Here is a 21,110-nt window from a genome sequence, read left to right as displayed (position 1 = left end):
TACGTTATTTTTTACCAGAAAGACTTATGCCGGGAATTGCATTTGAAAAGGGATTTAAAAGTTTTCTTTACAGAGTAGCGCCATGCAAATTGCATTAACATATGAAAAAATATGATATAAAAGTGAAAAGCAAAGAAAAGAAAGCATATTTTTTTCATGAAGAAAGCATTGGTGAAGTGGTATAGCACCCTTGTCCGAAACTTATTTTATTGCTGGCACTGATAACTCAACATTTTTATATATCTCACAGCGAGCATCATTGTAATATATGGTAATGAACAAATTGATAATATTAACAGTGACTCCAGAGATGCTACAAATACAGATCTAGAAGATACTCCGCAAACCAACAAAACAAAATCTGACGCAGAAATTGCCCATATGGTGCTGGTAGAATTTATGCCACCTCCCATCCAACATAAATATTGTGGTGGATATATGTTATGGTAGAGAGAAAATTTAACTTCAAAAGTAGCTTCAGTATTAATTGGGAAGCTGAGTAAGACAACGGTAAATCCGGTAAGCGGTATGGATTCTGGTTGTAGAGTTTGAGGAACGACCCACCGACTTAGTAGCAGTTCAAGTCTACAAGTCCGCTATCATTCGTATGGAGATAGAAGTAGACGAGGTAATAATAAGTGAAATGCCTGGTTAAAAAAAACCAAGTAATGATGGGGAAGTATAACGCCTCAGTCGGGGAGGGAGGAAGGGCTGGGAAATAGGAGATTTTGGGTTAGGAAACGCGAAACGAGCGGGAAGAGAAATCAAAAAAATATTGTATGAGAAACAAGTTATTCGTCACAAAGACCTAGTCCAATTATCCTAAAGTGCAAAAGTCCACCAGGAAGAGTCCAAGGGATACGGAGATACATCAGAAAGACCACATAATAGTAAAACAGATGTAAAGGAACGGCGAAAAATATATCGCATTCTCCCTAAGGTGAACGAAACGAAACGTAATATTGAAAAGACTCGTAAAATAATAAAGGTGAGGAAATAGAACGTTGAAACTTTAATGGGAATGTGAGGATAGATTACTAGAAATCTCTGGAGATTCGTATGACAAAGAAAACTTGGATAACGAAGGAAATTAAAAAAGAAATGGTGGTGATAAGGAAGTGGAAGAACGTAGACACAGTACAGGGAAAATTCTAAGTAAAAATAATCATCTATTACGGTGAGAAACTAAGAAGGGAGAAAGAATTGGTGGGAAACAAGGAGAGACACTGCGAGGAAATGGAAAAGATTCAGAAGTAACGAGAGGTAAACGCGTTGTACGTCAAGGTGAAGTCGCTATCTGGCGGCAAAAGAGGACAAGCCATGTCAAAAATTAATGCTAAAAATGGAAGAATGCTAACTGAGCAAATCGAAGTTCAGAGTAGATGGATGGGGAAAGAGGAGGATCTGCATGGCATCGGAAACAGGCAGGAAAGATTTAACATGTAGAAGAAGCAGTGGTGTGGCATAATCTTGAGCCAAGGAAGAGGCCGCTTCTAAGACATGGAAATCAAGGGAGCTCTCCCTGATATGACCTTCGTCTCCCTGATTTCGCGACAATGGAAAATAAGGCAAAGTGGTAATGAGAATATTATAGAGAAGAATAGAGAAAAGGACTATCGATTACTTGGGCGAAGATCAGTTTGTATTCAGAAAAGGTAAGTAAAGATGTTGTTGAAGTTTATTCGGGATTGCCACCGGATAAGGTTCTCCATCTCTGCCGACGTTTCGATGGCCGAGTCGTCCATCGTCATCAGGGCTTGATGACGATGGACGACTCGGCCAACGAAACGTCGGCAGAGATGGAGAACCTTATCCGGTGGCAATCCCGAATAAACTTCAACAACATCATACGCCGGGAAAACCTCAGATCTTTCTTCGGTATGTAAAGATGCTATTGCGGTTATGAGGTCGCTCATGAAGAGGAACCTAAGCTATAATCAGGTTGTGTTTGCCTTATTCGTGGATTTTGAAAAAGTATTTCATAGAGTGAACTGGACAAAATTATGGATATTCTCAAGAAAATAGGCGTCAATTGGAGGGATAGGCGACTCATTTGTAATCTTCATTTGGCCAATACTGCGCAAGTGAAGGTAGCGGACGGAGAAACTGGGAGGGCAAGCTTTGCCCGAGTAGCCTTGGAGATAGTGAACAGTCTTGCCTTACTAGGCAAGACTGTTCACTATCTCCATTGTTTTCTGGAGTATATGCTGAGGTGATGGCAAGAGAAGCGTGGGATGAGATGGGAACTGAAGTAAAAGTGGGAGGAATGATGTAAAATCAGTAAGGTTCACGGACGATCAGGCGTTGATTAGCCAGTCAGCGAGAGGGCTGAAGAGTATAGTGGATGCATTACACAAGAAATGCGATGAATATGGCATGAGGATTACTCACAAGAAGACTAAAGTCATAATTAAGTTAACCAAATTTCCAGGAAATATAAAATTATCCACGCAACGCTTTACTCCCTCCGAAGTAAATGTTACCATAGAGTAAGAATATATACTTACTCTATGATGTTACCCAAAATTTATTAAAACAATTAATAATGTGTTAGTACAATCATAATTAAACTACTTGATAACCTTTTGGGAGGGGTATTAAAGTTCGAGCAATTGGTTGCTGATTTTCCAAAAAGCAATAGATTGATTGCTATAAAATATAATTTGAACCGTCCTTCCCTATATTTGTAGATTTACAGTTCTCCCTTTACGTCATCATTACCTTTTCTAAGTACAGTAAACTCTTGATTTTACGAAGCAGGATTTTACGAAGTTTTCGATTATACGAAGTGATATTGCGGTCCCGGTGAAAAGCCTATGCTAAATACATGGCGCTATTCGATTATACGAAATTTTTTGAATTTACGAACCTCGGCTCGGTCCCTAGGAGCAAATGGCATTCGTTTATACGAACTACGGCGAAAAATTTGTCAACAAAACTAGTTACGCCGGCGGAAGTAGCTAAAAAATCAGCGCTTCCAACTGTGGTCCATCAAAAGTGCGAAATCGTAAATGATAATGCAACTTTGGAGAGAAATGGGTCGCCAAAAACCTCAGTGGGAATTTAGGGGGAGTAGGAGTTCAGTTAAAATATCGCGGCTGACATTATGCCCCTATTTACGTGCCTGTTCGTAAACATAGCATCGACAATAATTCGTAGTTTAACATGTCAGGAAGGTCGCGCGGAGTATTTCGTACACCCCTAATTAACCCTTTGCACTGCTGTGAACGTACTTCGAAGACTACTTCACTACTTTTCGCCGAAGCACTTCGAAGGGTCCCTAATCCGGGACCCTTTCCTCGACGAGCTCACCCTCGCTGGCCCCTGAAACTGGGCTATTTTTTAATGCATTACCTGACGCAACCCTGGGTTTCAAAGGGCAAAGGTGCCATGGGGGGAAAAAGAGTTAAGTGCGTGTTACTGTGGGGCTGTGCGTCAACCAAACGGGCACGGACAAAATAAGCCCGTTGTCATTGGGAAATTGGAAGGCCACGGTGCTTAAAACATGTAAAATTGGAAGCCCTCCCCGGTTTTTACCATGCAAATAAAAACAGCTGGATGACCCGAGAAATTTTCCAGCAAACGGTTATACGTCTAGAGAGAAAAATTGCTGGAGAGAACAGCAAAATTGTTTTAATAATGGATAATGCCACCATTCATAAATACGTGGAAGATCTAAAATTGGCTAATGTTCGAGTCCTCTTTTTACCCCCGAACTCGACTAGCAAGTCCCAGCCCTTGGACCAAGGCATTATCCAAGATTTTAAAGTCCTGTACCGGAAGAAGCTTGAGCGGTATTACTTGCGATGGATCGTTATGTATACATTCATCTATTTTGCTCATGTGCGTTTCGATATCGATTTAGATATTTTTATTCATGATTATCATTCTTTCAAATCTATTTGCTACTTTTATGAATGGGAACAGAAATTAATGACATCCCGAAATGGACGTTGATACATGCAATCCGCGCCATAATATCTTTTCGTGTATATATTGGCCTTTGTGAATGAACAACTTAAATATCTTAATTACTGGGCTCTATTTACCGCCAATTTATATTTCAGGCTTCTCGTAATGAAGACGCACTTCCAAGTCTAACCATGAACTTTCTTCTCACGCGCTTCCCCGTTCTCCCATGCTGGGGTTCTGTCTTTCAAAAGCCTTTGTCCCTTCCCTCCTGCCGCCTTTGGCTGATCTTGCTGACACCCACCTTATGCATCCCAAACCCCTCCTTCCCCAGCATTTCCCATTCACTCCCTCCCTAAGGTGACTGAGCTTGTGTGGGTCGCAAAAAAATACGGCCCCCAAAAGTAGACTGAGGCAGAGCTGAAGGCCATTTCCCCACCCTTCTTTGTCCTGCCCCCTTCACCAGTCCTTGTGATGACCACACTTCTTCCCTCAGGCAATCCCCATCCCACTCTTATTCACCCCACCCACTGGGAACTTTCCCCGATTGTGGAGAAGGGCATGGTTCATCTTTACCTGCAACGGGGGGAAGTTATTAACCGGAGAGAGGCGGAAGAAGTATCTTCCACTATCGGGAAAATGGTGCCGCGCTTATAATTGTCTCTCTTCTTCTCAGCTGACTTTTCAATTGAAATTATTTTCTTTGCTCTTTCCACACTATATTTATTTACGATCATGGCGCGACTATTTTTTAGTGCTAAAACTAAGAAAATCTTTTCTCTATGTCAATGATCCTTTGCATAACTTTCAATACGGCGGAGAAAGGAACACGAAAACTAAATGAGGTGACGGTACAGGTTTTTGCGTGTCATTTTTTGGGAATTCACGCTAGCGAACCAATACTTAACCACGTTGAGAAATGATAAAACGTCTCTTGTAGGAAAACAATCAATGTGGATAATAACGTTTCTATCTATATTTCTCCGATACTGTAAGATGTTTCTCCTGTCGTTTTCCGGTTGGAACCTTGCTCCTGTCGGCATAAAAGGAGAGAAACATACTATATGAACAGGTCTCCTCACACCCGGTATGAAGAATACAGTCCTGATGAAGAATTAAGTCTTTTATGGCAACGTCTGCGAAGATAATGGAACACAGTAGTCGGACGGAGAACTCAAACAGAATTTACTTCAAATATTCGCCAGAAGATAATCACATCCTACGTTATTTATGATCGTAATTGAATCTCAGTGAAAATAGAGCACATTCTGCTGAAAATACGAAGTAACTCGAAATATTAACTTACGAAGGTTATTTTGGAAACGGGCTAAGACCCTTGTTTTTCTTTTTTTCTCGTCACTGAGCGATAGAGGGCGACATAAATGGCGGTTAGGCCGGCTGCCGCTAAAATTCCGTGGGTGTCAGCAACAAATATCTATCTTTTGCATACTTAATAGTAGCTATTGGCTCATAACCACAAATTTATTACTGTAAATTCTTATAATAAACATTGAAATTCATTATTTGATTACGTTTTCTAAACTGGTCGGGAATTTCTTTAGCGATCGTTGTTGTTGAAGTATGAACAAGAAATGGGCATTTTATGGTGGTTTAATTATTTAACGATTTTTCACATCATAAATCGATAGCAAAAAGCCTTTTCAATGAATTATACCGAGAATAACCACGAAAACATTTAAATAAGACCACTAAAGACAAAAAACGGCGGAAGAAACAAAAGCGAACATTTTTCCGTGACTTATGAAAAAGGTTTGAATTTACGAAACTCGATTTTACGGAGTGCCAATTTTCCGGTCCCACTGACTTCGTAAAATCAAGAGTTTACTGTATTCAAAATTTTCTACCCCATAAGAGGATATAAACCTAAAGAAGAAGCTGAAACCAATGCATTAAATTTAAATCTACAAAAATTTATATTTTGCCGACGCGTAATTTTTCCGTTCAAACGCTCATTTATCTATGTAGCACGAAATTGTTTTCTTGATGGTCAGAAATTATAAGAGGATCAAATAGTTTAACATATTTTTTAAAGATTAAATAAGTGGTGACTTATTGTAGAAAATCCAAATAAATTAATTTGTTAATAGTGCGTTTAATGCTCAATATATTTTTTTTGCACGGCAGGCTGAGATTTAACAAAAATTGCTATTTTTTCGAGCATTTACTATGTTTCGTATCTGGTCTCAGCTTACTAATTTTTTCAATTCGTATTGTCATTTGTCTTTAGGTATCCTACAGGCAAGACCTAAATGGGATTCCTACTTTATCCTAATTTATTTGAAATGTGCTTTTAATGATGATTCCACGGATAAATAAAAATAAATTGGTCAAGTTATTATTTATGCGGTTCGTAAAGATTCACGAGCTACGCTTGAGACAAAAGATAAAAGTAGGTGGACAAGAACGGAGAAAGTGAAGCGGACGGAGACGAAGAAGAACGACGAAGTGTAGGACATAGCAAGGGAGGAGAGAAAACTGTGTTACAGGAAAGAATGTTGGGTAAGTGAGAGATAGAAAGGAAATAAGAGATTTGATGGAAAGGAATTTCATAGTGAATTGAAGAGGAAATCCATGATTAGAGGAAGTACAGCCAGAATGTTTAGTAAATACTCATTACAAACCTACCTTAATCGGTAGGTTACTTTAGTAATTATATATAAATTTTGACACATTTTTGTACGGATTATATTTATGAAATTTTTATAAGTGCCTAAAATACCATAGCATGCGTCTTCGTCATCCCTAACGTCCAGTTGCAGCCTTCAGGAAGAAGAAATTTCCTCCCGAGATTCTACACTTGATGATTACTGTGAAATCCGATAAGGAAATATTTATCTGAAGCGAAGATCAAAAGTTTCTTTGAAATCCAGGGGAAACAGAATACTCCACGAAATATACGAAATAATATATAAACGCATTGTATATTTTTCTTTTGTACTCCACGTGGATTTAAGAAAAAAATTAGATGGACAAGGCTTTATGGGAAAACCTCATGGACGAGAAGTTAAAAACATTTTACCTTCTTCCAGAAATACTTAAATTGGAAAAACTAAGAAATTAATATTTTTATGTATCGGGAGTTACGTTTTTCATTGAAAACGAAATCTCTAAAACATTTTGACGGGTTGAAACACCATGAAGAACAAACGATATTCTCAAAAATGTCAAGGAATAATAAAACTGTACCTTTCAATTCTTACTTGCCGGATTTTCTCGCTATTACATGAGATTGCTTTAATTAGTAACCAAATCAATTATTCAAAAATTTTTGAATACAGTGGAACTTGTTTAGTACGTTTCTGAAGGGACCGCAAAAAATGAACGTACTAACCAGGAAAACGTGCTAACGAGGAAAGTAAATAATAGCAGTCGGGGTAATTGCAATCTGTGGAAAAGTCATCATAATTACATCTACTATCGGTAGTTCTCGTAGGATCGCCTTCCTGAACACTTTTCACCTTTAAAATGAGCGCTACATTGAAAAACAATACCATGTGAATAAAAATCACAATGTTTCGTAGATTTCCCGAAGACAATTACATGAAAACGGCGTCTATCTTCCGTGATTCATCCTATATATATTTATAGAAAGAGGGCAAGTAAAGCTAAGTCATTCCTTTTTTGTCACAGCATACTCGGAGGATATAGCAACAACCCTGATTATGTCAACGGGTTGTTTTTAAACATCATAAAAATTGGACAAAATTATATTAACCTTTAACTACGGCGACAGCTGTGCACATTCGCTTCTTGAATGAAATCATATCGATCGATATATCGATTAATAACACGCAATATTATTAGATTACGACGTAATTACGAGAAGATTTTTTATTATACAGTTGAAATATACTTAAAAAAGTCTAATGTCGTCTGCTTTCGTGCCGAAATCAAGTATTTTTAAGCTAAGCTTCGCGTGGAGATCCAGAGCATCGTCTGCTCCCGCAGCAGTAGTCAAGAAAATACGCACGTACTCCAGAGCCTAAACCGCCTAGACGTCGAGTTTCTGCAGTACTGCTTTAGATAAAGTGGGATTTGGATAAGACTCATTTCTTCATCATGATAACTCGTGCAATAGCAACAATTGCCCACTCGCAAAATTTGTGCGCAGTGGGCACTGCAGAGGCAATAGAAGGTGAGGAGCTCGGGGTGGGGAAAATCGGGCCTTCTCATTGGCTGCAGTTTAGTTAGTCAGACATTCCTGATAAATGGCCGCATTTTATTATTCATCACGTACGTCACTAGGATTGAGAAATGCGTTTGGATAAATCACAGTCGAAGAAAGGGATGTTGAATGAATGCAAGAATGTCAATGGCTAATAATAATAAATTAAATTATGAATTCGGAGGTTTACGACCCTAAAGAAGATAATAGAGAACGAATGGCGGGTTGCGTCACGGCAAGCAATTGAGCGTACTAACCAGGAAAGCGCAATTTTTTCAAACGTACTAACCAAATACTTTTACCTGTATTTTGTTCGGATGGTACCGGGACCGAGAGAAATTGTCGTACTAAGGAGGAAAACGTACTAACGAGGAACGTACTAACGAGGAACGTACTAACCAAGTTCCACTGTACTTCCGGGTTTTTGGAGACGAAATCTCACCAATCTCTGTGCTCCACACTTCCATAAATAATATCCATTTCCCAATCTCGAAGACCACCGTGTTGCCTTGAGATTCGTCTACTTCCATGCGGCGCAGAGGCTGAGCACGGTGACACTCAGCTGTTCAACAGTCGCAAACCCGAGCGAGAAGGTTCCCAAAATTTCAGTCATCTAAACCCCATCCCCTCCACATTGCCTCCCCTCCCTTCCCTAAGCACTGCCCCCCTATGTTCCCTGCCTCGTGTCCAAGGCCACTTGCTAGTCGGCTAGGCTCGCTAGCCACTAGGCCGAGTTTTTGAGGGGTGGGGGGAAAGATCCACAACTCGAAAGTGGCCGATGTACCCGGGAGCCTTAAGGGGTCAAAAAAATGTACATTATCATTTAATTGTGTTGATGCACGTTTTTGCTATATAATTCATTACTGATGCCTTCATAAGTGGTTTTTGTACTTGAATTTTAATTTTTATGCATCAAATAATATAATGTTGAGTATTATTATAGTATTATTGCTTGAACAATTTACATTTGCATTTTGAAATTTTACAGCGGTGTGACCCTGTATCCCAGTTTTCTATACCATAGCCATCCCTGTACAACTGCTACATCAAGTCTGATCTAAAATAAGTGAACCACCATTTTTATTCCTGACTGTTGTCCGGCATTTATCCGAGAATTGATCGCACAGGTCCACTCCACCAATGTGAGAATTGTATTCTGCGATCGCCAATGGCATTGGAATATTATTTTTTTTCTTTTCTGAAACATAAAAACAAACATGAGTTTTCATTTTATTATGCATGCTATCAGTAATCATGGTAACTATGTATTATTCATCGTTAGAAACTTTTCGATTTAACTTCACAAGTCCCTCTTTTGATTTTTGAAATGCAGCTTTTTCTGGAAGGTTACCGTATTTGCACGAATCTAAGACGAACACGATTCTAAGACGACCCCCCCTTTTAGAAACTCCACTAGGGAAAAAATTTTTTTCCCAATAACGATGCCAATGAACGGTGAATGCAGGAATGTATGGCTAGGTTGCCTATGTCCCAGGAAACGCAGGTTTTTTTGCGCGTAATTATGATAGTCAGTAAAGGATTCAAACAAGATTTTGGCTAATTACAGGAATACTAGTACTATATCAAGACACTTAGGTCCTATTGTTTATTCGACTAATAGTTTCTTCGGCAGGACCATGGTCCGAAGACGAATAAAATTAAACTAGTGAAAATGAAACCTGACTTTATTAAACCCACACGGAAAACGCTCGGTGGTTTGAAGTCAAGCCACCCGGGAAAGTAGGGAACCACTCGTATGAAGTGAAGTTCGGAACTGATGCTATCGCGTACGGCATGCGCAGAGCATACTGCCGAGGGTGAAGCATGACCATATGACTGCGACATAAAATTTTTTGTCCTGAAGGTACCCATTCTAATTAGTTTTCTAATTCTTTGATCTTCGTCAGTAAGTATTCTGTTTTTGGAAAAAAATTCCGCATTAACTGCCAAGAAGCTCAGATACGAGGATATCGTGTTTTTGCTATCGTATTTTCCCAACTAGTGCATTGATAAAAAATGCTTAAATAACGTTAGAAATACGTCGTGTTTTGTCTCCTTCTTTTTGAATTACGTGCACATTACAAATATTTCAATCTAATAAATGTGTTATACCAATTGATGAAATTCATTGTTAGACACCTATTGAGCTAATAGGTGATTCATGCAGCAGTTGACCTCCAGAAACTGGGAACTTCGAAGCAGGTAGGCAGAAAAAGGTCAGTGAGTGAGAAAAGGGGGAGGGCGTGAAACACGTTTCTATTTTTCTCGTGTAACTTGATATTTTTTTTTGAAGCTACCTAAGGTCTTTGTAATACGATCCCTGCGCGAGCTGGGACCTTTTGTTTGATTTTGGGGAAGAGGAAAGTGCCAGAAGGGGGAGGCGAGTGCTGAATGAAGGGGGATAACAGATCTTGGGAAATGCGCTAATGTTGCTCTCCCACGGCACCGATCTTGTCTCTATGGTAGTTCCATCTCCTGTGAAAGATTCAAACTATGAGCCTGTCGTTATTAGCCACAAATGACACATTGTATTCATTTCGTCTCATTTTCGCCAAACAATGGATGCGGGAAAATTATACGTCGGGACCGCAATATTCAAACGATCAGTGCGGGAAAACGATACTTCGGGGAACGATAGATGCGGGAAAAAATACACTGTCTACATGGAACTTTATTTGGTACCAGAAACGACGTGAAAGGGGCAGTGTAATGACTTCTTTTCTCTGCAATCGTAATACTCTGAAAGGCACGGGAACACAACTGAATCGATCTCTCTAATCAGAAGAAAATCATGTTGCCTTCTTTCCGTTGCTCTGAGAAAAATGCGACGACTTCGTAGCAGTTTATCCCGCAACGGCATTGAGGCTTTAACGTTACAATTTAGGTAAATTGTAACCAATCACACGAACATTTTGTGAGTTGATCAAGGTTGGACTTGAATGGAGTCGAACCCAGGCTAAAGCAGGCGATCTCGCGGATACGGTAGAAGTGCACCCGGCGACTTATCGGCACGCACCGAATCTTTGCCTGCTGCCTTAAACTGGAAAATGTTTTTTTACTTGAACGAAAAATTGAATAAGCTAAATTACTGTACAGCTATTTTTGACGTTGGTTTTTCGCTGTATAGCTATCAGGTGGCAAACTCAGGTACCCATCAAGTTTTTGACGTAAATTATGCAACCCGATTGACATCGAGAATTTTGCTTCCGATTGTAAGACGAACCCTCTTTTCTGCAGGAGTCAGGAGGGAAAAAAACCTCGTCTTAGATTCGTGCAAATACGGTACATACATAATTGATTCTATTGTCACAAAGTGTTCCAGTGCCACACAAGCTCCTTCCAGTCAACTTTCTAAGCAGCTTTTCTGATGTGAATAAGTTGCCAACAAATATGTTTGTACCTGGTGGTAATTTACACTCATCCATGAGTCCTAAAACTACATCTCCTCCTTGACCAAGATATGTTCTCTCAAGATTGGCACCAGCATTATAAAGGTTGACTTGATTCAGAAATACACCATAATTATAACCCAAATCTTACTGATTTCCCTCTAATACATTGCTTGCAGCCGTATCTACCATAGTAGGGGTTGATTGATTCATCCACCAAACAGTATTCTCCAGCGCTTACAATTTTGAAAGTCTTGTTCAAAATCTCAAACAAAAGTTGAACTTTATATAGCCTATCCTTGCCATCATTCTTCCCATTATAATAATTATCTGCCAGATGCAGAAACCTTAAAATTTCTTCAAACCTGTTCCTTCGCATTGACTGAGAAACTATTTCCATGGTGCAGTCTGGACCTCCGATAAAGCCATCGACTAGGTAGATGGTGATAACCTGAGAGTAGCGATATTCCAAACACTTTATAAATCTCTTCGATTTGTACCTACGAATGTACTAACATTTTTAACAATTGTTCAGAAAACTTGTCTTGAATTTTAGTGCTGACAGCGTTGATGGTAGAGCTATTTCATATATGTTTCACCTCTGCTCCATCACTAAGGTACGTCTTCTCTTCTCAACGGTAAATGGGAGCCCCTATGCTGTTTTCTTGAATTACATAGCAAGGGGTGTGCAACAAAAGTAACAAAAAAATCAATTACAAAAGAGACGTTTGAGATATTTTTAAAGCGCCGATTCCTCCTTATGTTAGGTATATCCTTCGAAAACTCGGACTTGAATACAAAGTACAAAGTTTTGGGTGACATAGCATGATACATAATTTCTTTGCCATGTTCACTAAAGTTACTTATTTCCTACACTGATTTCCGGCTTGCAATCTGGATTTCATTGCCTGCGGAAAGTTTAACGGGAAACAAAGCAATCAATGCATTCCACCGTCGGCGATACAGAATACAAGTGATGCCAGGATAGTGGCGTATACACATGGGGGGCCAAAGAGGTGCGAACCCCCCTCTTACGGGGCCGCTCACATTGCCTAATATTGCAGAACTACAATTGTAACTCCTTCACATCATAAGATGGCATTGCCTTGTATATATGGGTATAATTACCGTATAAGCGTGTGTAAGAGGCGCACCTTTTTTCCCAGACATTGCAGCCGAAAATGGGGGTGCGCCTCTTACACAAACTTCTAATCTCCCCCCACCCTCCCCTTCCCCGGTCGCAAGTCCAAGGGGAACTGAGTGGCCTTGATTTTCAGCGTGAGTCAGTCATCTGAAACCCTGGGTCAAAATCAAGCGGCAGGCAGGGGAGTTTCTCCTTTAGTGACGTATTTTTAAAATGCTCCTGTTTGAATTTCTTGCAAGCATCGCGCCGTCACGTCGGTACCCCAGAGGTGAACATAGAAAAGATCACGCGGGCTGATTCGCTCCGGAGCGCGCCCTAAATTTACTGCCGCGAGTGGGCGTCCCGCGGCATTTATACTGCATATAGTAATCGGTTATCAAACGTAGAGAAACGCGTATTTTTGAAGGACATACCTGGTTAATAGTCAATATCTGTCTTGCCGAGTAATTTCCATTATGCCGAGGACCTGATTTTCCAAAAATCATCTTCGGACGCTAATATGAGGATTTTTGCAACTGAAAATTATATTGGAGTCAAAACCTGCGATTTCAAAACTTCGAACGAGTGTGTTCATTGTTGGACTAAATTGTGGATGGAAGAAATCAGAAATGCTTATAAGTGAAGAGCGCGGAAGGAGAGGTCCAGGGGAAAGAGCGCGATCCCACCGTCTTCGAAGCAAGCAACGAAATACGGAGGGGAAGGAGCGCACTCCCTCCCCTCCGTATCTCAAGCTACTATGCTATGAGCGAAGGAGCACGGGAAGAACACGTCCGATCTTGCATGTGACGTAGTTGCCTTCACAGCGAAGGGGCGAAGGCGCAGCAATGTGATATACGCAGTTAGCGTTGCCTAAAGTTTCCAGTCCGTCTCGTCTTGTTTGAATGCGCTTATGCTACGCTTGTTTCTTCCGAAATTGACCTGTTTGGACTATTTTGAATATAAGTAGCCTTGTTGTAACTATAAATCTTTGTGTCAAACAATTAGAGCTTAAAAAACTTAAATTCTGTCAGATATGCGTCGCGTTACATCTCTTTCTTTTTTTGAACCTCGTGCGTGTCATACAATTATTGAAAGCTATCGAGATATCCTCGGGCTCAGTAGATGACTCCCCTTGCATTTGGCCTCCATAAACTGGGAGATCGATCAAGGTCAGTTGTGAGACGGGGTAGGGATGAAACACGTTTTCATTGTTCCCCTGTAACTTGATGTTTTCCTATTTTCCTGTGGGGTCTCGGAAAGGAAAAATAAACGGCAGAGGCATTGGCTGAAGGAGGGCCGAGTGTGGTTCCGTTAAATCTACGACGTGGTTATTATCCTACGGCGCTGAGATTGCCCCGATTGTTGTCTAAGCTTTGGGGAAGGTTCATGCTAAATGCCTGTCGTGTTTTCCCTTAAATTTTCCACGGCTGCAATTCTATTGCAATACTCCTGCGAGAGCATTTAAACAAAATTGTTCGTGAGTAGGACTAGCATCGTAGAGCGACGCCGTATGCGAAGAGAGGATCGGAACTCTTTCTACTCCCTCTTATACCGCTATTACCGCCGCAGTTATCAAAATTTTCTCTTTCAATTAATATTAAAAGAGGAAAATTCGATAGCTGTCGAAATTCCAGGCGTATGTCTGCAACACTGCGCGATAGTATAAAAAAATGCCGCAAAATTTTTTTCTTCATAGCTCCGATGCTCAAAATAGGGGTGCGCCTCTTACACGTGTGCGCCTCATACACAAGCTTATACGGTATTTTAAATAAAACTTTCTTTCCGCTACTGTGCCAGGATAGGCAACTTGATATCGCGAGCATTTGTGCCTCCAGAAATTCAATACTGATTCATTTTATGCTTCCAATGAAAGTATTTTATCACAATTCAAATGAGGATACCACACACCAGAATTCTGAGAAAAACCTGTTTTTGCTGTATTTACTTAATTGTTCAATATTATACTTCATGAAATGGCAGAAATATAAAATTGTCTTTGAGGTATCACATTATTAGGTTTATATAATAATTTTTTACTTATTTAATCAATAAATATAGTGAAACATACCTGTAAGTCAAAACTTGAATTTTTAGTACCACAAGTGCCCAGACGTATCTTTAGATACGTCAGAACTTTACTGATTAGTTTTGTCACGAGCTTGAAAGAAAAATGAATTTCTTTAAAATGATAATAATCCTTATACATTTAAAATAAAACAGGTAAAAACTGGATTCAGATAACTCAATACTTTATGCAAAAATTAAATTTTCACATGACCATAGCGTAGCCATTTCCGAGTAGTTCATGACCAGCCATGTGAAATTAAGCATAACAATTGCAAATATAGAGTTAAATCATCTAAATCACTTGTATACTATTTGAAGTCTTTCTTCTGTCATACTACGTAAAGAAATTGCATAAAAAACAAACTAAAGAGTATTTAGGAATTTTTAAAGTATGACGTATCTAAAGATACGTCTGGGTATTAATGGGTTAAGATCAAGAGATGAGAAAATATGGCAGATTAAAAATACATTATGGCCATTGCATAAGCATGCATCTTTTCAGTTTTCCCATTTTACATATTTTCTCTTCACACATCAATTAAAACATATGAAAAAGGTAAAAAGAGATGAAATAGTTGAAAGCACACAGTATATAAAATAAATACTGTTAAGGACATAAAACCATGTTTGTATGCCCATAGTTTCATTTGTGTTAATTTTCCATAGTATTACAGACGGTCACCTACTTTCACACACAATGCGTTCCTGAAAACGTGAACGAAAGTCGTACCATTGAGTTCCTTACTAATTAGAGGTTACGTTCCAAAATATTGAAACGTACATACTAAAACCTTATTTTTACACAGATTTTATTTGTATTAACCAATGTTTAATTATAAATCGATAAAATTCCTCTCACTACGTAATTTCTTCTGAAAATACACAGGAAATGTAAATAAAAGCAAAAAAAAAACAGAATTCCGTTGGGAACCAAGTGACACCGCAAGTGGAGTGGGCACAGAGTTGCCACTTCCTCTGAGGCACTCTTTTCAGGGTAAGTTCAGCATATCTCCACACAAAGGTGGTTCACTTTTTTTGTCCAGGACTGAACAACAAGACAACTGATTTAGGATTTTATCACAAATAACAAGAAAAAAATTACAACTTTGACAAAAAGAAAGAGAAAAAAAATGTTTGCAATAGGGTAGTTTCCTTCATCAAAGAAAACGAAATGCATTGATTGCGATTCGTTACCCACCATTAGAGTATTCATAATATACAAATTATTTGGTTTTAGAAATACCGGTTTAGATGAATGGCAATGGTCAATTTTAACCACATTTGAAAAAGGCCAGATTGGTGCCCATGCGATTCCACTCCATGTAACGTCACAGGGACCTAGTTTCTACACGAAAGGATAGGAGTTTTACATCGTCAGAGATTACCAATGCACGCATGAGTCACAGAGATCAGGGAAACGTCTCTTAATAATCACCTATTAAAATTGTCTAAGGTCGGAAAGTTTCCTTCGTTTGATAATGTAGTAATAATCCATATTTAAACCAAGCGCTACCTGCTAGCAGGGTACTCAGCTACCTGCTAGCAGCCTGCATCGTATTAGCGCTCAAGCCTCGCCTCGAGGTCACCTCACACGCCGACAGCTGGAACCAGAAATACGTTACACGGACTTTTCCCTTCATTCCTACTTAGCCGTCCCGTTTTGCGCGCGCTTGAAATTTTTCACTTTTCGTTTAATCGCGAAAAATAGATATCGTCATTCGAAAATCTAAGAGCGTGAAATGCGTACTCCAAGAGTAATAATCTTTCGATTTAGGCAATAAAAAAATAATAGTGAACCACCCTATTTATTCAACGAGAACAAAAGCTTTGTAATTATGACGTGTTAATCATAATAAGGCCCCCTCACTTTATAATTTGGAGTTTCTAATGATGCACCTTTAAAGTCCATCAAAAAATTAAAAGCAGCACAACGAGCTTGAGAGATCATCAATTAAAAAAGCATGTACAAGTACTTAAATTACAATGTTCGAGAGTGAATTATGACTTACCAGCAACCCATGCAATTGTTACACCCCCCAATTCTGAATCAGAAAAACGTAAAAGGAAGGTGCCATTTGCACAAGTAGACAACATTTCCTCCGCTTGCTTCTTCCGGATGAACCCCAAAATAGCCCTAGAATGAAAGAAAGAGATTGAGAATTAGATAAATATAGTTTCCCCACTACGATCAAGTCTCAAAAAAAAAAGGCATGCTGTATTAATTTCTATGAGCTTCAACAGTTCCAAAAACATAAATTATGTTTCTCTAGATGCTCAAAGGTAATACATTAGAACCTCACTCACGAAACTTTCACTGGACCACGACAAAATGTTTCTTAAGTCAGAAAGTTTCCCTACTGAGGTTAATGTTGAGAAGACCAAAAACACCTACTGAACTGTCTGAGTGTAAGATTCAATTTCTCGAGTCTAGTTGTATTCATGCCCAGAAATTAATTTTTCATTAAGTTTGGCACATTTTGTACCGATGTTCACAACAGTGGTGGATCAAGAGGAGGTAGTCATTGCCCAAGTATGTGAAGAGAAAATAGAAAAAAGCTTATCACTGCAAAGGTTTTCCAATGCAATTTTTTAATTTCCTCAGTCCAGTATGCAATACTTAAGCAATTGGCTTGAGTATTATTTTGATATTAATTTAAGAGAAGCGAACCCTTGAATTTTAGTTAACTGGATCGGTATTACAAAACCTCTGGGTTCACAGAAAGTAAGTAACCACCCTGGATCCAAACAATGAACGCAATCCACCACCGTTATATTACCAGTTCATCTTCGACAAAGAAGCACCAGGATATGAAAAAGTCTTGCTTTCAAAAAAATCTACAGAGATTAACAGGAAATACTATACTCTCATAATTTGTTTTCATAAACAATTTAATACCATTGGATAGGAGCAGAATTCTCAAATGCTAGTTTGAACTGAAATTTTCTTTCAGGTTCTTTTAAATACGACATATCAATCTGTATTACAGGAAACAATGCAGATTCAACATACGAAGCTTTGTGATCAGTCCTCCGGAATGGAAGAATATCATACTACGAGGATCTTCTGTAACTTGCATGATATATAAAAATCTCAAGTGTTTCAAGCTAGAAAAAGAATGTTCAGGCAGCACCAATTACATTAGCCCTATAGACATACCCATCCATCCATGGACCACGAAGATGCTCTCTCGTCAGTTTCATGACAGCGTAGAACCATTCCCAGAAGGTGAAGCTGCGCTCTGGCAAGGGCTCCTTGCAGAACTGCGACCAACTCAACAGCATGGAATTTGCCTGGTTGCTGTTATTACCGCCCCCACCTCCTCCACCAGCCCCACCACCAGGAACGTTACAACCGCTCACGTTAGCGTAGTCCCCAGAGCCACCTCCAACCAATGGATTGCTGTGGAAGAGCAAATAAACCCATTGAGGGCCAACCGCTTATCTAGGTACTATGACAAAAGTGCCGAGGCATTTTTGCTGATTTTGCAGTAGGTTAGGGAAAAAATTAGGTCTCAAAAACAAGTAAAGGTATGTGTTTAAAAAGTTTAGGAAATCTTTATTGTATGTGGTTTCACCTTTTTATTATATTCTTTGACGAATTTTTGGTAATATGAGTTAATTTTTATAATTTGAAGAAAATAGTTAATGTTAAAATAGAATGAATATTGACAATTGTATGATTAGTTATTTATCAGCATCTAAGAGTGACATAGCAGGAGGAGCGCTATCGCCCTCCTGGCACTTTTCGCGAGAGATAGGACGAGCACGATAGCGCTCTCCGGCACTCTAAGGGTTAATTACCAATTGAATAACCACCAGGAATGATTTCCAATTTGAGAACTGATGTTGACAAACAAATCATAATTAATGCAGCCAAAACAACTTTATACTTAACAATATATGATAACTACCCAAGGTATTACAACTTATTATAACTACCTAAATGCATCATTTATATTTTTTGAAACTTTTTTCTGGATAAATTCATTACGATTTGATTTTAACAATTTTAAGTAAGTCTGATGAACGAACTCCTGCTTTAAGAAAAACTTCAGATCTACAAAATAAAAAGTTGATTAGTTAATATTTTAAATTTTTCTACCATTGGGGTTGCAATTTTTCCTGAAAGAGAAAGTCGACATTCTGAAAGCAATTGATGAGGGGACAAAGGAGGCAGACGTTGCCCAAAAATTCACAATACAGCCATCGACACTATCAACCATCCTTTTTCAGTGGTTGGATATTATGTAAGTGGTATTGCAGGGATCGCATCAGAAACAAATAGAGACTAATGTCAATGAGGACTTGGACTAAGCTGTCTTCAACTGGTTTTCCCTTTTGCACTCCAAATTGATTTTCCATATCAGGAACGATCCTGCAGGAGCAAGCAAGGATGGAGGTCTTGAAATGAGGTATTGATAACTTCATGGCATCAAACTGTTGGCTCCACAAGTTTAAGAAAAGCTCAAATGTGTCTTCTTGAAAAATTAGTGGGGAAGAGGCTCTTTCCCTACAACAACATACTCTTGATATGTAATTTTTTCTTTGACATTATCCTTAATTATCAATGCCTCACATGCAATCCCCAGTGGCTTAAAATGATGACTCCTATCCATATCAACTCCTCCATTAAAGTCCATCTACTGACAATCCATTAGCAATAGAAAGAGAACCTACCGAAATGCTTTTTCTCCGAGAAACCTTAGGTTCTCCTCTGTCAGTGCTCGACCCGTGGCTGCTCTGAATTTAACGCTGAGAGCCTCAGCAGCTTGGGCCCACGGAACACGTTCTGGGACTGCATACGGAGCACGCTCTGGTTCAGCAAATGCATTGTCCCAAGTCACTGTCGCCCATGCATGGGGTTCCTGGTTTCCATGCACTATCACAACCACTGGCAGGGACAGTGTCCACACCTGTAACGACGTTTCGAAAACAGCATGAAAAAAATACCAAGAAAAAGTTCACTCTTCAAGGGTATTCTTTCACCACCTTACTGATGAATACTACTGAGATATGCCAAGATACTCAACATATATCCTCAGCCATACCAGAAAGGTTCACTTCAGCAATTACCTACATACAACACTGCCATGGGAAAAAACTACCCTAGACCAGGAACTGAATCGCTGACCTCCTGCTTTTTGACAGAACAGACCTTTACACCATCCAGATTCCATACTTCCTACGGTGCTTCAAAATCTGAAAACTATGAAAGCCTTTCATAGTTCAGGGGAATTTTTTCCCAGGGCAATTGTGGTGAAATTCACCACTATTAATGCGGCAGGTTAGAAATACATCACACTTAATCATCCAGAATGCCATTTCACTATCGTAACTATATAAATATGACAAATGTAGTTATTTTTCATCATTATAAGCAATTCCAGGCCATGCAGTGCATTTGTTTGAGCAGAGGAATAAGGAATGAAAATAATAGTTGGATAAAATAAGAAATGCTTAAGAAAAATATATTCAATACATGGATACAGTGGATCAGACACCCTTGGTAAAAGGAACAAACCCTAGATCTGTAAATAACAGGTGATACGATGAACCATAATTGCATTTCAGGTTAAACCATGAGATAGGGCAAGCTATAACTCAAGCACAATGGTAGTCATGGCTACCTTACACTAAGTCACTACATATAATGTTTACTGCTTAACAGATATCGAGCCAAAAACTCAAAGAAGGGCATCTCCTTACACAACTATAATTCAACGCCATATCATTTGGTCCACCAGAGAGAGGAAGATGTGGCGACAGCCTCTTTTCACCAGCAAGGCATGGACCAAAGGGTAAAAAAAAATTGACAAAAAAGAAAGAAATTCACAACGCTTTAGCAAGGTGGAGTGAGGGAATACCAATAAGCTACAGTACAGTACTTAAGTATAAATTAGCCCTCATGCCCTCAATTAATAACGTTGATCAATTGATGGAAGTCTTCTTTCGCCGACAGCCAAGCACAATTACACCCAACCATATTCATTGAGTACGTCTATACTCCACCAGAGAGCAGGCTCTCCACCTGTTTTTCCATCATAAAAGCAACATATGCAAAGATTTATGGCCACCAGACTGATTTTGGTCGAGCATGGAGGTAGTTATACCAGGCTCTAGACATATGTCTATTTTGCATGCACAACTGTCACCTTGGTCTTCATTAAGAATCAGTGGCGCTGACCCCATGGGGCCTGAGGGAGCCCCCCAAAAATTCTTTATCGGTGTGAGGAAAAAATGTGTCAGGCTTTTCGATTTTCCCCGAAGTGTCCAGATATCGAGATTCGAATTATCAGGGTTCTAATGTTGATCATACGACTCTTCTAAAATGCTTAAAAAACTTAAAAGTCGCTAGTTATAAAATTTCATGGGGCAAGATCCCCGGTTTGGGCCCCCCCAATATTTTTTGTTAAGAATAAACCATTTAAGCTTTAAA

The 21,110-nt window shown here is 39.2% G+C and overlaps 1 protein-coding gene across 5 annotated transcripts in view; it reads right to left on the bottom strand.

Annotated features, from left to right (window-relative positions):
• LOC124163999 (signal transducer and activator of transcription 5B) overlaps positions 1–21,110 on the bottom strand; it is a 73,171-nt gene that overhangs the window by 30,141 nt on the left and 21,920 nt on the right. For 3 of the 5 annotated variants that reach the window (XM_046541143.1, XM_046541144.1, XM_046541146.1), the window contains exons 13-16: positions 19,352–19,587; positions 17,832–18,074; positions 16,684–16,808; positions 9,171–9,293 (exon numbers count right to left, since the gene is read on the bottom strand). In XM_046541143.1, coding sequence (XP_046397099.1) covers positions 9,171–9,293; positions 16,684–16,808; positions 17,832–18,074; positions 19,352–19,587 — 727 coding nt within the window. The remainder of the gene's footprint in view (positions 1–9,170; positions 9,294–16,683; positions 16,809–17,831; positions 18,075–19,351; positions 19,588–21,110) is intronic. The other 2 variants (XM_046541147.1, XM_046541148.1) reach the window with 1 other exon arrangement.

The sequence above is a fragment of the Ischnura elegans genome, chromosome 8 (assembly GCF_921293095.1).
Source record: "Ischnura elegans chromosome 8, ioIscEleg1.1, whole genome shotgun sequence".
In the NCBI taxonomy this organism is placed as follows: Eukaryota; Metazoa; Arthropoda; class Insecta; order Odonata; family Coenagrionidae; genus Ischnura; species Ischnura elegans.
The sequence above is the reverse complement of the archived record's forward strand: the minus strand, read 5'-3'. Positions and strand labels throughout refer to the sequence as shown.